This window comes from Cupressus sempervirens, chromosome 1 (genome assembly GCF_028749045.1).
Source record: "Cupressus sempervirens isolate cs-2001-9-10 chromosome 1, ASM2874904v1, whole genome shotgun sequence".
NCBI classification, from domain to species: domain Eukaryota; kingdom Viridiplantae; phylum Streptophyta; class Pinopsida; order Cupressales; family Cupressaceae; genus Cupressus; species Cupressus sempervirens.
Genome location: NC_143118.1, coordinates 832,304,518 through 832,319,859, shown reverse-complemented (window position 1 = coordinate 832,319,859; position 15,342 = coordinate 832,304,518). Strand labels below are relative to the sequence as shown.

General features: G+C 39.5%; 1 protein-coding gene across 1 annotated transcript; it reads left to right on the top strand.

Annotated features, from left to right (window-relative positions):
• Nucleotides 1-611: 611 nt before the first annotated feature.
• On the top strand, nucleotides 612-1,646 carry LOC149580425 (uncharacterized). Its single transcript, XM_089804557.1, has one exon. It carries the CDS (start codon nucleotides 612-614, stop codon nucleotides 1,644-1,646), a length of 1,035 nt encoding a protein of 344 aa, XP_089660683.1.
• Nucleotides 1,647-15,342: the final 13,696 nt, after the last annotated feature.

The window sequence follows — 15,342 nt, the reverse complement described above, 5'->3', positions numbered from 1 at the left end:
AGAAGTCATAGACCAAGAAGCATAGAGCTGCTGATACTATTGTTTCTGAAGAGCCAAATTTGCAAAGTAGTTAGAAAGATGTCAAGGACGAGACATCTAGGAGAAGGAAGAGCACAGAGGCTTTGCTTTTACAAGTGGTCATGAAGAGATGATTACACCGGTACATTGAGTGTGGAGACTCAAGGAGACAAATCTTGAAAGGATGAAAAGCTATCAAGAGTTGTAGAGATTGAAGGCCAGACAAGGGTATGAGCTGAGAAGTGATCTAAGATCCGCAAGATAAGTTGTATGTTGAAATAAAGTCAAGATTTTCTAATGCTCTCTAGCAATTTTATTAGATCTAAAAATCATATGGACTTAGGTTGGCTTAACAACCATTTGTAAATCCTTTAACTTGGTGGCATTCCAAGTGAATGTTCCAAAGTCCTTTAACTAGGCCCACTTCTAACAAAGTGGTTGAATCCCCTAACAAGGTCACATTTAACATAATCAGATTTAACATAATCAAACGCACGGTCGGGGATGAGATCGCAGAGTTGGTTGAGCTTTGTTTAAGATCCACCTTCTTCTCTTTCCAAAATGTCTTCTATGAACAAGTCGATGGAGTAGCCATGGGTTCGCCCCTCTCCCCAGTCATCGCCAACCTCTTCATGGAGTATTTTGAGGAGATGGCTATCCAGTCCTTCCCCCTCAAACCCAAATGGTGGAAACGATACGTTGATGACACTAATGTTTGTTGGCCGCATGGGCTTGAGAACCTTGAACTATTTCACTCTCACATCAACAGTTTGGTCACCAACATTTCCTTCACCAAAGAGCTCGAATCGGACCATCAGTTGCCTTTCCTAGATGTCCTTCTTATCCGAAAGGCTGATGGGTCATTCGGTCGCAAGGTTCACCGAAAAACCACCCACACTGACTTGTACTTGCACGCATCCTCCCACCATCACCCCAGCCAGAAGGTTGGCATCCTTAAGACCCTCGCCCTCAGAGCTTTCAGAATCTGTGATGATGACAACTTGCATGAAGAGCTCACTCATCTTCGTCAAGTATTCATGTTAAATGGATATTCTCACAGGCAGATCTCTAAGGCTATCAACCGAGCCAAGTCCTTCTTTCTTTCTAGGTGTACCCTCAGTCCTCCGCCCAACCAGCCTCCCCGGTTTGCCACCCTTCCTTTTGTTGATGGCATCTCTCAGAAGTTGGCCAAGATCTTATCAAAAAAGGGTCTTCATACTGCTTTCAAACCCCTTTCGCAGTTACGTCATCGAATTCCTCCCCTCAAGGACACCAAAGACTCTTTCCTCGACTCGGGAGTCTACAAGATCGAGTGCTCTTGTGGGGCCCCTTACATAGGGGAAACAGGCCGTTCTTTTCGTACCAGAATTCGGGAGCATAGTGCAGATATCAGACATGATAGAACCCATAAATCTGCCCTGGCTGAACATTCTGCGGCCACCAAGCATCACATTTGTCTGGAGGCTGCCAAAATTCTTTCCAAGGAGGATAACTTCTTCAAAAGAAAACTTAAGGAAGCTATTGAAATTAACTATCATCCCATCAACCTCAATCGAGATGATGGATGGTCCATCAGCTTGTCTTGGCAACCTCTCCTGGGCTCGCTTAAGACTCAGCATCACCCTTGATGCTTCTCGAGCTATCCTGCCCCCCCGGGTTTGTCCCCTAGCCTTCCCCTGTCACTCCCCCATTTTGGCCCGTCCGGTTTATGGGGGAGCCCCCCCCCCCCCCCCCCCCCCCTCCTTTCATCTCCAATCTCCTGACCCCACCTTGTGGTCTCCGAGCTCCTCATATTCTCGGTGTTCTTTTCTCAGGTTGCTTCCTGTTGTCTCTCTTTTTGCATTCCGTCTTAGTCGTCTGTGTCGCTCTAACCCTAGAGCTCTTTCCCGTGCCGGTGGTTTCAGCCTTGAGTCTGCCATCTTGATGTTTTGTTTCTTATTATTTTCCTCATTTATTCATTCATGTTTTACTTTTTATCTCCTTGTACTTATCTTCTTTAATCTGGGCTGGTTCCAGTGTTATGGTTGTTTCACACTTGGCTTATTTACGCATTTTCTTTCAGTAGCATGTGTGGTTTTTAGGTTCGATCTACTTACTTAGTTTTTTGCTCCTGAGTTTTTTATCGTGTATAGCTTCTTTATTTTGATATCAGGGCCTTTCTTATATTTCTCCTCTTGTTCTTTCTCTTGGGGGTTAAAAAATATTTTTTTGGCTTGTTCGATTTTGCAGATTTAGTTGTATATAAGTTCTTAATTTTTTGCGCTTGCTTTTATTTATTAATTTTTGTCCTTTTATTTATTCAAGTTAGGGTTTGAGCCTTCTTTTTTATTTATTTAATACTTAATTTTTTGTAAGTCCTAATTTTTGTATTTTCAACCTCTTATAGCTTTTTATTCTTTTTCACAATCGTGTGCTTCCTCACTTTCTCACGCTGATCCTTAATTTTTTAATTTTTTATTTATCTTCTTATTTTTTATTTTTTAAGTTTTATTGAGTTTTTTATTTTTATCATTTCTTAATGCATATTCAAAATTCCTTTACACATATGCTCATTCTCTGCATTTTTTCATATGAGTGGTTATTCTGTACCGGTTCTCTTGGTGGTTATGTCTTTATTTTTTGGGTCCCCTTGGTTTGTGTGCCCTTCCCCCCCCCCCCCAACCCCCTCTCCTTTTAGGACTGCTTGTGATGTCCTGGTCTGCTCATTCCATATTCTGATGTTCTCTTGTCCTGATGATGGATCATGTAGTATGATCCGAAACGTTGATGCTAAAAAAACTCACACAATCTAATCCAGAAACATTGCTCACATACTAATGGATTGTGGAAATCTGATTATGTTAATTGATACCCTTCATGGGAGGGAAATGTGTTTCAAATCCAAGCAGCTAGAGATACTCAGAATCAAGCTGATGAAGAAAATTGCAGACCTAGCCTTCCTCAAGCGTTGCAGAGACTCAAATGTTCTTCCTTGTTTCGTTAAAGTCACGCACCATCTTTGGAGCGTATTCAATCAACATATCTTCCATCGTGCTGGTCTCTCCCTCCTCAAATCGGTCATTCAATCAACAAGGCGGGACATCCACCACCTCAATGCCAAGTTATTTCACCTTCACCTTGAACTGGCTGCAGCTCTCCGTCCAGACCTATGGATCAGGTTAGACACCACTTCCTATGCCAGAGCAGTGGGGCGGCAGGCACAGAGTAGCATCAGACAAAAAGCCAAGTTTTGGCGCCTGCTCCAACGTTCACGCAACTGCTTTGCTTCCGCTTCACTCGGCACTTCTCGGCTCTCTCCTGCCTGTGCCTCCTCTCTTCGTTCAGCCTCCTCTTTGGCTGATGCCCCCAACGCAGTGGTTGACCACGCTGGCGGGTCTGCTCCTGGGCTTGGCAATCCCGTGGCACCTCTTGCACCTGCGGGCCCTCTTCACTCGCATGATCCAGTCCGGTTATCTTCAACCCGGCGCGCTCCTTCCTCGCGAGTCTTGCATTATCCCTCGCTGGTGGCTTCTTCACCCAGACGCTCGGCTCCAGATCCGCAGAGCTTCACTCCAGCGCCTGCTCCCATCTTGAACCCGTGTGTCTCTCCTAGGTGCGCTTCCAGCCCGGATCCTCACCACTCGTTGGCAGGAAACATACGCAGGCAGCACAGTGACCCCTTGATCATTCCTAACGCGATGTCCTCCAGTAATCGGTTGCAGCAGTCTCCCATCCTTGGCGCGCTCGACCAGAGGTCCTCCCCTTCTCAACGGTCATCTTTGCTCAACGGATCTCTTCCAGCTTGCACAGGTACGCCTCCTGTTCACGCGTCCTCCTCTTTCGTGCTTGATAAGTCTTGCATTAATTTTACAGAACGTAGCTTTGTTGGATTGAGATGCCCCTCGCACCTACCACCTCCACTTATTGGTTCAGGTCATGTCAACCAAAGGTGTGCCGACCTTTTGTCCATAGCCCCCGCAGCCACTACCTTAGGCCTTAGTTCGTCCTTGCCTGCATCATCTCATCCTATCCCCTTGTCCTCCGTGCCTTCCCTTCCCGGTGAGACCTCCTCTCCTTCCACCTTTCGGGATGTCTCGCCCTCCTCGGTCTCGTTGGGCACTCCCCCTACTCTGCCGGCACCCCCGAGCTCTCCTCTTTCCACCTCTTTGGTTCACGATTGGGAGAATAAAATCGTGGTCAATTTATCTAGTGCCAACATTGACCCGCTGTCCTTTAACTTTCTTAAGCGTGGTCTCAATTTTGCTTGCACCCCTATGGCCATCCCTCATGTCAATTTTTTGATTGAGATTGAGAATGCCATTAGTGGCCTACCTACGGATGTCGCCGAAGAAATTAGGCAAGACTGTGCGGTGGCCCTGAGGCATGCCAAGCTTCCCAAGCGCAATATCCCCAATTCTGAGATGCGCGCCTTCCACGACTTAATTCGCAGTAATAACATTGTTATTACCAAAGCGGACAAAGGTAATGCCACTATTGTGATGAACAGGCAGGACTACGTGTCTAAAGTTCTGGACTTACTCTCAGATCCGAATAGCTACAAGATCCTTTCTCGCAACCCTTGCTCTTTGATCCTTTCAAGAGTCAAGTCCAGTTTGGCCAAGTCCTCGTTTGATGAATCAACAAAGAAAAAAATGTTGCCTTCTAAAGAGGTGACCCCTCGCATCTATGGGGTTCCAAAAATTCACAAACGTGGCATCCCTTTAAGACCAATTGTGGATACCATTGGCTCTCCCACATACTTGTTGGCCTCCCACCTTGCCAAGATCATCTCGCCTCTGCTAGGAAAGTCTAACTCTTTCATCAAAGACTCCAACCATTTTGTCCAATTCATTCAGGACACCAAGTTGGAACCTAGCGATATCTTGGTTAGTTTTGATGTGGTTTCCCTCTTCACCAAGGTCCCCATTCTTGACTCCATCAATCTTGTCAAACGCAAGGTCGGGGATGAGATCGCAGAGTTGGTTGAGCTTTGTTTAAGATCCACCTTCTTCTCTTTCCAAAATGTCTTCTATGAACAAGTCGATGGAGTAGCCATGGGTTCGCCCCTCTCCCCAGTCATCGCCAACCTCTTCATGGAGTATTTTGAGGAGATGGCTATCCAGTCCTTCCCCCTCAAACCCAAATGGTGGAAACGATACGTTGATGACACTAATGTTTTTTGGCCACATGGGCTTGAGAACCTTGAACTATTTCACTCTCACATCAACAGTTTGGTCACCAACATTTCCTTCACCAAAGAGCTCGAATCGAACCATCAGTTGCCTTTCCTAGATGTCCTTCTTATCCGAAAGGCTGATGGATCATTCGGTCGCAAGGTTCACCGAAAAACCACCCACACTGACTTGTACTTGCACGCATCCTCCCACCATCACCCCAGCCAGAAGGTTGGCATCCTTAAGACCCTCGCCCTCAGAGCTTTCAGAATCTGTGATGATGACAACTTGCATGAAGAGCTCACTCATCTTCGTCAAGTATTCATGTTAAATGGATATTCTCACAGGCAGATCTCTAAGGCTATCAACCGAGCCAAGTCCTTCTTTCTTTCTAGGTGTACCCTCAGTCCTCCGCCCAACCAGCCTCCCCAGTTTGCCACCCTTCCTTTTGTTGATGGCATCTCTCAGAAGTTGGCCAAGATCTTATCAAAAAAGGGTCTTCATACTGCTTTCAAACCCCTTTCGTAGTTACGTCATCGAATTCCTCCCCTCAAGGACACCAAAGACTCTTTCCTCGACTCGGGAGTCTACAAGATCGAGTGCTCTTGTGGGGCCCCTTACATAGGGGAAACAGGCCGTTCTTTTCGTACCAGAATTCGGGAGCATAGTGCAGATATCAGACATGATAGAACCCATAAATCTGCCCTGGCTGAACATTCTGCGGCCACCAAGCATCACATTTGTCTGGAGGCTGCCAAAATTCTTTCCAAGGAGGATAACTTCTTCAAAAGAAAACTTAAGGAAGCTATTGAAATTAACTATCATCCCATCAACCTCAATCGAGATGATGGACGGTCCATCAGCTTGTCTTGGCAACCTCTCCTGGGCTCGCTTAAGACTCAGCATCACCCTTGATGCTTCTCGAGCTATCCTGCCCCCCCGGGTTTGTCCCCTAGCCTTCCCCTGTCACTCCCCCATTTTGGCCCGTCCGGTTTATGGGGGAGCCCCCCCCCCCCCCCCCCTCTCCTTTCATCTCCAGTCTCCTGACCCCACCTTGTGGTCTCCGAGCTCCTCATATTCTCGGTGTTCTTTTCTCAGGTTGCTTCCTGTTGTCTCTCTTTTTGCATTTCGTCTTAGTCGTCTGTGTCGCTCTAACCCTAGAGCTCTTTCCCGTGCCGGTGGTTTCAGCCTTGAGTCTGCCATCTTGATGTTTTGTTTCTTATTATTTTCCTCATTTATTCATTCATGTTTTACTTTTTATCTCCTTGTACTTATCTTCTTTAATCTGGGCTGGTTCCAGTGTTATGGTTGTTTCACACTTGGCTTATTTACGCATTTTCTTTCAGTAGCATGTGTGGTTTTTAGGTTCGATCTACTTACTTAGTTTTTTGCTCCTGAGTTTTTTATCGTGTATAGCTTCTTTATTTTGATATCAGGGCCTTTCTTATATTTCTCCTCTTGTTCTTTCTCTTGGGGGTTAAAAAATATTTTTTTGGCTTGTTCGATTTTGCAGATTTAGTTGTATATAAGTTCTTAATTTTTTGCGCTTTCTTTTATTTATTAATTTTTGTCCTTTTATTTATTCAAGTTAGGGTTTGAGCCTTCTTTTTTATTTATTTAATACTTAATTTTTTGTAAGTCCTAATTTTTGTATTTTCAACCTCTTATAGCTTTTTATTCTTTTTCACAATCGTGTGCTTCCTCCCTTTCTCACGCTGATCCTTAATTTTTTAATTTTTTATTTATCTTCTTATTTTTTATTTTTTAAGTTTTATTGAGTTTTTTATTTTTATCATTTCTTAATGCATATTCAAAATTCCTTTACACATATGCTCATTCTCTGCATTTTTTCATATGAGTGGTTATTCTGTACCGGTTCTCTTGGTGGTTATGTCTTTATTTTTTGGGTCCCCTTGGTTTGTGTGCCCTTCCCCCCCCCCCCCCTCTCCTTTTAGGACTGCTTGTGATGTCCTGGTCTGCTCATTCCATATTCTGATGTTCTCTTGTCCTGATGATGGATCATGTAGTATGATCCGAAACGTTGATGCTAAAAAAACTCACACAATCTAATCCAGAAACATTGCTCACATAAGGTCACATTTAACAGTGTGTTGTAAGCCTTTAATTAGGCATCACTTCACAAGAGTGAGAATTGAGTAGGATCTTACTTATGGTTTTTCCCAAATTAGGTTTCCACGTAAATCACTATGTCATGTTTTCATGTGTTGATTTCTTATCTGTTATGCTTGCATGTTGATTTATAGTAACTTGTTGATTGGATAAGTTAAAGCTTGAATGGTTGAATGGGTTCACTACATTTAGTGAAAAGTTTGAATAGGACATTTGGAACTTGAATAACTAATTCACCCCCCACCCCCCACCCCACCTATTAGTTATTCTAAAACAATTTTAACAATTGGTATTAGAGCCATCTGCTGATCTAGTTTCAAGGTACTAGAAGCAGAAAGATCAAGATGTCCAAGAGAGAAATTTCCAAGCTCAAAAAAGATAACTTTGCTACATGGTAGAGTTTGATGAAATTGATCCTTGGATCAATAGTTGACTATGCACAAACCTCAATTGGAACAAAACATGTATCTCCAGAAGGACCTCTTACTATAGATGATTTGAATAAAAAGAAGGAGCATAACCAAGCAATGTTGGAGATTGCCTCTGCACTCAACTATGCAAAATATGATGACATTAAAGACTGTGACACTACATTCAAAACATGGAAAACCTTATCAGAAATCTATGGAGGAGATTAGAATGTCCAGAGAGCAAAGAAAGAAAGTCTAAGAGGAAAGTTTGATGACATGAAGATGGAAGAAGGTGAAAATGTTGCTCAGTACACTACAAGAATGAAAGAAGTGGTGAGTGTAATAAGAAGTCTAGGTGGAAAATTGGAACAAGAAAAAACTATTAGCAAATACTTAAGAACTCTACTCCCTATCTATGCTATAAGAGTTTCAGCCATCCAATAGTTGAGCTGTGTACAAGGGAACACACTAACCTTTGAAAGAATAGAGGGAAGACTTACTGCATTTGAGCTATCCAATTTTGACAACTATAGACCTGAGAATCTTGAACCTACTTTCAAAGCCAAGATGACAATAAAAGATATTGAGGAGGGCACATCAAGCAAGAAAAGAAGAAATAGAAAACATGCATCCAATGATAGCAACATAGATGAGGAAGATGTGAAACATTTAGAAGTACTACTGGCTACGAGATTCCATAGAGGTAAAGGTAAATTCAAAAGTAAGCTCCCTATCATATGTTTCAATTGTAATGAAGTAGGTTATATAGCTAAAAGATGTCCACAGAAGAAGAACTACAAAGAAGGAAACAAGTTTAGGAACAAAAGAGAAGATGACAACAAAGATTACAAGGAGAAAGGCAAGAGCTGCTACATTGTTGAAGAAGACTCTAATGAAAATGATGATGAAGTAGTCTATGTAGCCATGAAGGATGAATCAAACAAAGATGAAGATGAAGCAACAATATTGGTTACCTGTGTGAACAAGAATGAAAAGTGGATCATACACAGTGGATGCTCAGATCACATGATAGGAAACAAAAGTAAGTTCATTACCTTTACTCAATATGATGGAAATAGTGTTAGATTTGGTAATGTTTCCCCATGTCAAATCAAAGGAAAAAGATCTATTAAAAATACAAAGAAAAGTTCATGTGATAATTCATACTATATTGAAGGATTGAACTACAACTTGTTGAGTGTATCACAATTAGGCAATGTAGGTTGCAAAGTTGAATTTGGAAACAAAACTGCCAAGATCTATGATACTGATGGAAATCTGATAGGAAAACAATGTGTAAACAATGTAAACTAGGGAAGATGACTAAGTCTAGTTTCAAAAGGAAAACATACACTTCCAAAGAAGTACTAGAGTTAGTCCATATAGACTTATGTGGCCCAATAGAAGTGCAAAACTACCTAGGAGACAAATACATAATGCTATTTGTAGATGACTACTCCAGGATGATGACTACTATGTTCTTAAAGCATAAATCTAATGCATTCCAAATGTTTAAGTGGTATTTGGCTAGAGTTGAGAAGGAAATAGGAAAGAACCTAAAATGCCTAAGGTCAAATAGAGGAGGTGAGTTTACATCAAGAGAGTTTGAAACATTCTACAATGACAAAGGTATCAAAAGGAAAACATTAGCACCAAGAACTCCACCACAAAATGGTATTGTTGAAAGGATGATTAGGTCAATGATTGACTGTGCTAGAACTTTTATGATAGAGAAAAATGTTGTACTAAAGTTTTGGAGAGAAGTTGTGAGTACTGTAGTCTACACACTGAATAGAGCTCAAGTCAAGAAAGGTACAAGTGCAACACCTTTTGAATTATGGTATGGTCATTCACCTAGTGTTAAACATTTCAAAGTATTTGGTTGTAAATGCTATATTCTAAAAGATACTAGAAATGGCAAGTTTGATGCAAAAAGTGATGAAGGAATATTTCTTGGATACTCCACTAGAAGTAAGGCATATATGTGTTTTAATGTTAACACTAACAAAGTTGTGGAGAGTGCAAACATAAATTTTGATGAGCATGCATAAGTTCAGGTTGATGAGTCAAAGTAAATAGAAGATTCCTTTGTATACTTCTATGAAGGAATGACGGTTGAAGACAATATTGCAAATCAAGTTGGGAATCAGCAACAAACTTTAGTATCTACTGAGTCTCAGCCTGTGAATGTCAAGCTACAAAATGTAGAACATGTACATTTTGATTCTAAAAGTAGTATGTAAGAAAGGAATGATGAAATGCCAAATGAAGAAGAATGAAATGACTTTGAAGTTGAAGGATCAAACATGGAAATAAGGAAAAAACCTAGATTATCCAAGTATGTAAGAACACATCACCCTACAGATCAAATCATTGGTAACAAGGATGCAAGACCAATGAAAAGAAATAGACTCAGAAATAAATTATGTCTGCTAAGCAAGGTTGAACCTAAAATAGTGAAAGGTGAACTATAAGATGATGACTGGTATAAAGCCATGGAAGAAGAGATAGATCAGATTGAGAAAAACAAAACATGGTCTCTAGTTCCTAGACTAGCTAATAAAAATGTGATTGGTACAAAATGGGTGTTTAGAAACAAACTTGATGAGAATGGTGAGATAACAAGAAACAAAGCCAAACTAGTTTGCAAAGGCTATGCTCAAGAAGAAGGATTGAATTATGGAGAGACATTTTCTCCTATTGCAAGAATGGAAGGAGTAAGAACATTACTTGCATATGCTACATATAAAGGTTTCAAAGTCTACTAGATGGATGTGAACTCTACTTTTTTGAATGGTATACTGGAAGAGGAAAACATAAAACAACTAGAGGGATTTGTTGATGAGAAGAACAACAACATTGTCTGCAAGCTACACAAAGCACTTTATGGATTGAAGCAAGGACCTAGAGCATGCTATGAAAGGTTGCACAAATATCTTGTGAAGATAGTATTTAAAAGAATAGATGACAACAACAACTTGTACATCAAAGCTGAAGAAGGTAAAGTCATTTTGATATCAAAAATATTTTTTGATGATATAATATTTGGAGGAAAAGAAGTTTTATGAAAAGATTTTTCTAAATAAATGAAACATGAACTTGAGATGTCAATGTTTGAAGAAATCAAATTCTTTGTTGGATTACAAGTACATCAGTTGAAACATGGCATATTTGTGACCCAAACCAAATACATCAAGGAAGTACTCAAAACATTTGGGCTAGAAGAATCAAAACCAGTTAGCACACCAATGGCAATAGGCCATAAACTATCCAGGAATGATGAGTTTTTTGAAGTAAATCAAACATTGTATAGGTCTATGGTTGGAAAGTTATAATATGTTGTACATAGTAGACCAAACATTGCATTAGCTATTGGAATAGTGGCCAGATTTTTTGTAAATCCAAGAGAAAATCACTTAATGGCTATGAAGAGAATATTGAGATACTTAAAAGGAACTGATGACTTTGGTTTGTAATACAAGAGCAGTGAAAATTTTGAATTGAAAGCTTACACTGATGCAGATTGGGGAGGTAACATTGATGATAGAAAAAGCACCAATGGAGGAACACATTTCTTAGGAAAGAGGTTGATTGCATGGACCAACAAAAAGAAAAGCTGCACCTCACAGTCCACTACTGAAGCTGAATATGTGGAAGCTGCTATAAACTGCACCAATATTGTATGGATTAAACATTTTCTGCAAGGTATGAAGGAAGAGGTAATTGAGCTTGTGATACTTTATTGTGATAATACAAGTGCTATTAACATATCAAAGAATCCAGTAATGTATGCTAAAACCAAGCATATTACAATCAAGTATCACTGTGTAAGAGAGCTAGTGGAAGACAAAAAAGTAAAGATGGAATATGTTAGCTCATAGGAAAAGATTGTTGATATCTTCACAAAAGAACTACCAATAGATGCTTTTGAGTATCTTAGAGGCAAGTTAGGGGTGATACCCCTAGCTAAGGCTACTTCAAAAAAAAAAGCAAGTATGCCCTGCATCAAATAAGTTGAATGTTGAAGATTTTATACATTGATGCAGAGGATGTTTACTTTGGGATCCATGCCTAAAGTAGTAAAAGTTCTGAAATTTAAAATCAGTCACAAGTAAGGTGACAAAGGGGGACAATGAAGATGAGTAATGCAGAGGGAGAAAGACAAAGAACAAGGATACAATAGCAAATAGGGAGAAGATGAAATTAAAATAGTAGAAGGAGATGTGATGTTACAATTTACTTTTTTTGGCATTTGACTTACTATTCTAACCTAGTAAGCTTGTGGTTGAATAGTTTAGTCTGATGGTTGATCAATTTGGTTTGCCATCAATCCCAAAGAGGGAGATTGTTGAAAATATGATTGAAAAAGCTCAATTTTGTTGAAGATCAAAAAGAGAGATTGTTGTAAAAGAATTTTTTCAATCATTTTTTTGTCAATGATGTCAAACTTGCTATTTTTAGGGATGATATTTGATCCAAGTACTATCACTTAGTTGATTGACGAAGAGGATTTGATCAACGAGATGTAACAAGATCACCTAAGGGAAAGGTTGAGTTAAGATGTTGTAATGAATTATTAGGATCAGTTAGGACAATAGTTAAGTAATGTATTGATGACATACTCAAGGATACAGAGGGTAGTCACACTTAGAAACATTGAAGGAAGAAGTTGTAACAAGGTTGATTACAAAGCTTAAACTAAGATCTTTAGTGGGTGCTGAGCAAGTTAGTTGAAGCCAAGAAAAATCTTAGTAGAAGCCGAGTAACATAAATTCCTAGTGTGTGTCAAGTGATCTTCATGTGTCGAGTGAAGATTAGGTGCCAAGCATCAGAAAAATTTTAGTTGGCGCCAAGTGCTCTTTAGGTGTTGAGCATCAAGAAAAACATAGTTGATGCCGAGTAACACAGTATGTGCCAAGCATTAATATTTCAATAATGTTAAGCTATTGCATGATTTCAAAAGATGAAGATTCACCAAATCTATGCTGACATAGTGGTTACATTGAATTTTGTGAATGAGTTGGAAGATAAGGATGATGAGTTGGTGGCATGGAATCCTATGTAAGCCATTTTTGGGCAAATTCTAAAGAATTATTCATGAAGTTTCTAGAGGAAACAAAATATGGGTTAAATGTAATGAATCCTACCTAATCCATGTGAATTAAAATTGAAAAATAGAAGAATCAAGTGAGAAAAGGTACTCGAAGGCTTCTATTTAAGAAGTCATAGACCAGGAAGCACAGAGCTATTAATATTATTGTTTCTGAAGAGCCAAATCTATAAAGTAGTTAGAAAGGTGTCAAAGAGGAGACATCTAGGAGAAGGAAGAACATAGAGACTCTACTTCTACAAGTGGTCATGAAGAGATGATTGCACTAGTACATTGAGTGTGGAGACTTAAGCAGAAAAAGCTTGAAAGGAGCACAAGCTATCAAGAGTTGTAGAGATTGAAGACCAAGCAAGGGTATGAGCTAAGAAGTGATATGAGATCTACAAGATAAGTTGTATGTTGAAATCAGGTCAAGATTTTCTAATACTCTCTAGCAATTGTATTAGATTTGAAAATCCTATGGACTTAGGTTGGCCTAAAAGTCATTTGTAAATCATTTAACAGGGTGGCATTCCAAGTGAATGTTCTAAAGTCCTTTAACTAGGCCCACTTCTAACAGGGTGGTTAAATCCTCTAACAAGGTCACATTTAATAGTGTGTCGTAAGCCTTTAATAGGGCAAACCTTTCACTAGGCATCACTTTAGAAGAGTGAGAATTGAGTAGCATGTTACTTGTGGTTTTTCCCAAATTGGTTTTCCACGTAAATTACTATGTCATGTGTTGATTCCTTATGTGTTATGCTTGCATGTTGATTTACAATAACTTGTTGATTGGATAAGTTAATGCTTGAATGGTTGAATGGGTTCACTACACTTAATGAAAAGTTTGAATAGGACATTTGGACCTTGAATAATTGATTCACTCCCCTCTTTGTTATTCTAAAGAAATTCTAACATGGTCATCATGTACCAAAGAGTATCCAAGGTGCACTAAGTGTGTATTGAGGTCAATCTTTTAAGGGTCATGACTTGGAGCTCGTAAGGGCTATTGATGAAATGTCAAATGCTACAAGACAATCATGCTAAGGCCTAAATTAACTTATCTCATTTTTGAGAGCTCACATTTTGTTTGGATTCGATACAATGATCTTGCTCGATGCCAAAACTTGTAGTGTGCCTCAGTTCATAGGTGCACCACAACATAACTTTGAAACCACTAATCTTGGCATCAAATCAACAGTGTCATTAGCTCTAGATGGGTAGGTGAACCCTAGTGACACCCTTGTTTTGGCCACAGAGAGTATCCATCATTCATGGACACCCTATAGCAAAGATTCTCCAAGATGTTCTAAGTGCGTATCGAGGTTGATCTTCTAAGGGTTGTAACTTAGAGCTCATGAGGGTTATCAATGAAATGTTGAATGCTACAGGACGGTCATACCAAGGCCTAAAATAACCTATCTAATTTTTGAGAGATCACATTCTATTTGGATTCAACACAACAATCTGACTCGATGCCAAAACTTGCAATGTGCCTTAGTTCATAGGTGCACCACACCTTAACTTTGAAACTACTAATCTTGGCATCAAATTATCATCAATGCCATTAGCTCCAGATGGGTGGGTGAACCCTAGTGAAAACCTTGTTTTGACTGTGGAGAGCATCCATCATCCGCAACCACCCTATATGAAAGAGTCTCCAAGGTGCTCTAAGTGCATATTGAGGTCAATCTTTTGAGAGTTTTAACTTGAAGCTTGTAAGGGCTATCGATAGTGATTTTTTTAGTGGCGAATCTCTGCCAATTGGCTATTTTGTGTCTTTAGGAAATCATAATTTGGCTAATAAAACCTACATATGGGGTCAACCATGTTGTCGAGATATTAAATAAGTTGGGTTGAAATCCAAAGCTAATCGCTCATTAGTTACACATAATTGGTCTGAATCCTGGTCCAATCATCAATGTAATCTACATTTATAAGAAAATTATTTAAAAAATTTTGCCACCGTTTCTCTAATGTTTTCTTATTGGACAATGTCATTTCACCTTAAAATAAAATAGTATTTTCCCTTGGGTTGAGCATCACCTACTATTTTACTAACATGTGTCTCTAACTATCCCCATTTAGCCAACTACTTTATATTTTGGTCTTTGGGGCATGTGTTCTAATTCTGGAAAGATTTAGACTTTATGGTATGCTGTTTAAAATTAGACTCGAAATAGAGCTAAAGCCATTGATCTATATCACATTAATGGTCCAAATTAATTCCTTTCACCATAAAAATGACAACATTAAACATAATGACAACCAAGTTGGCAATAAAAAGGGCACATTTTTAGTTGAATCTTAATGGATTGGCATACTAAAAGTACATTGTATAGTGTACACTTGGCATGTGTGCCATGGACCACTTGCAACTCTATAAATTCACCAAAAAATTAAATGATCTCTCTTTTGAAAACAACATATTATCCAACTATATTAATATTTTGCATTATATGAAATAATTAATTCGCCTCTTACATTACAAAAATGGTTATGAACAACAAAATAAATTGCTTACATTTATTTACATACCAAA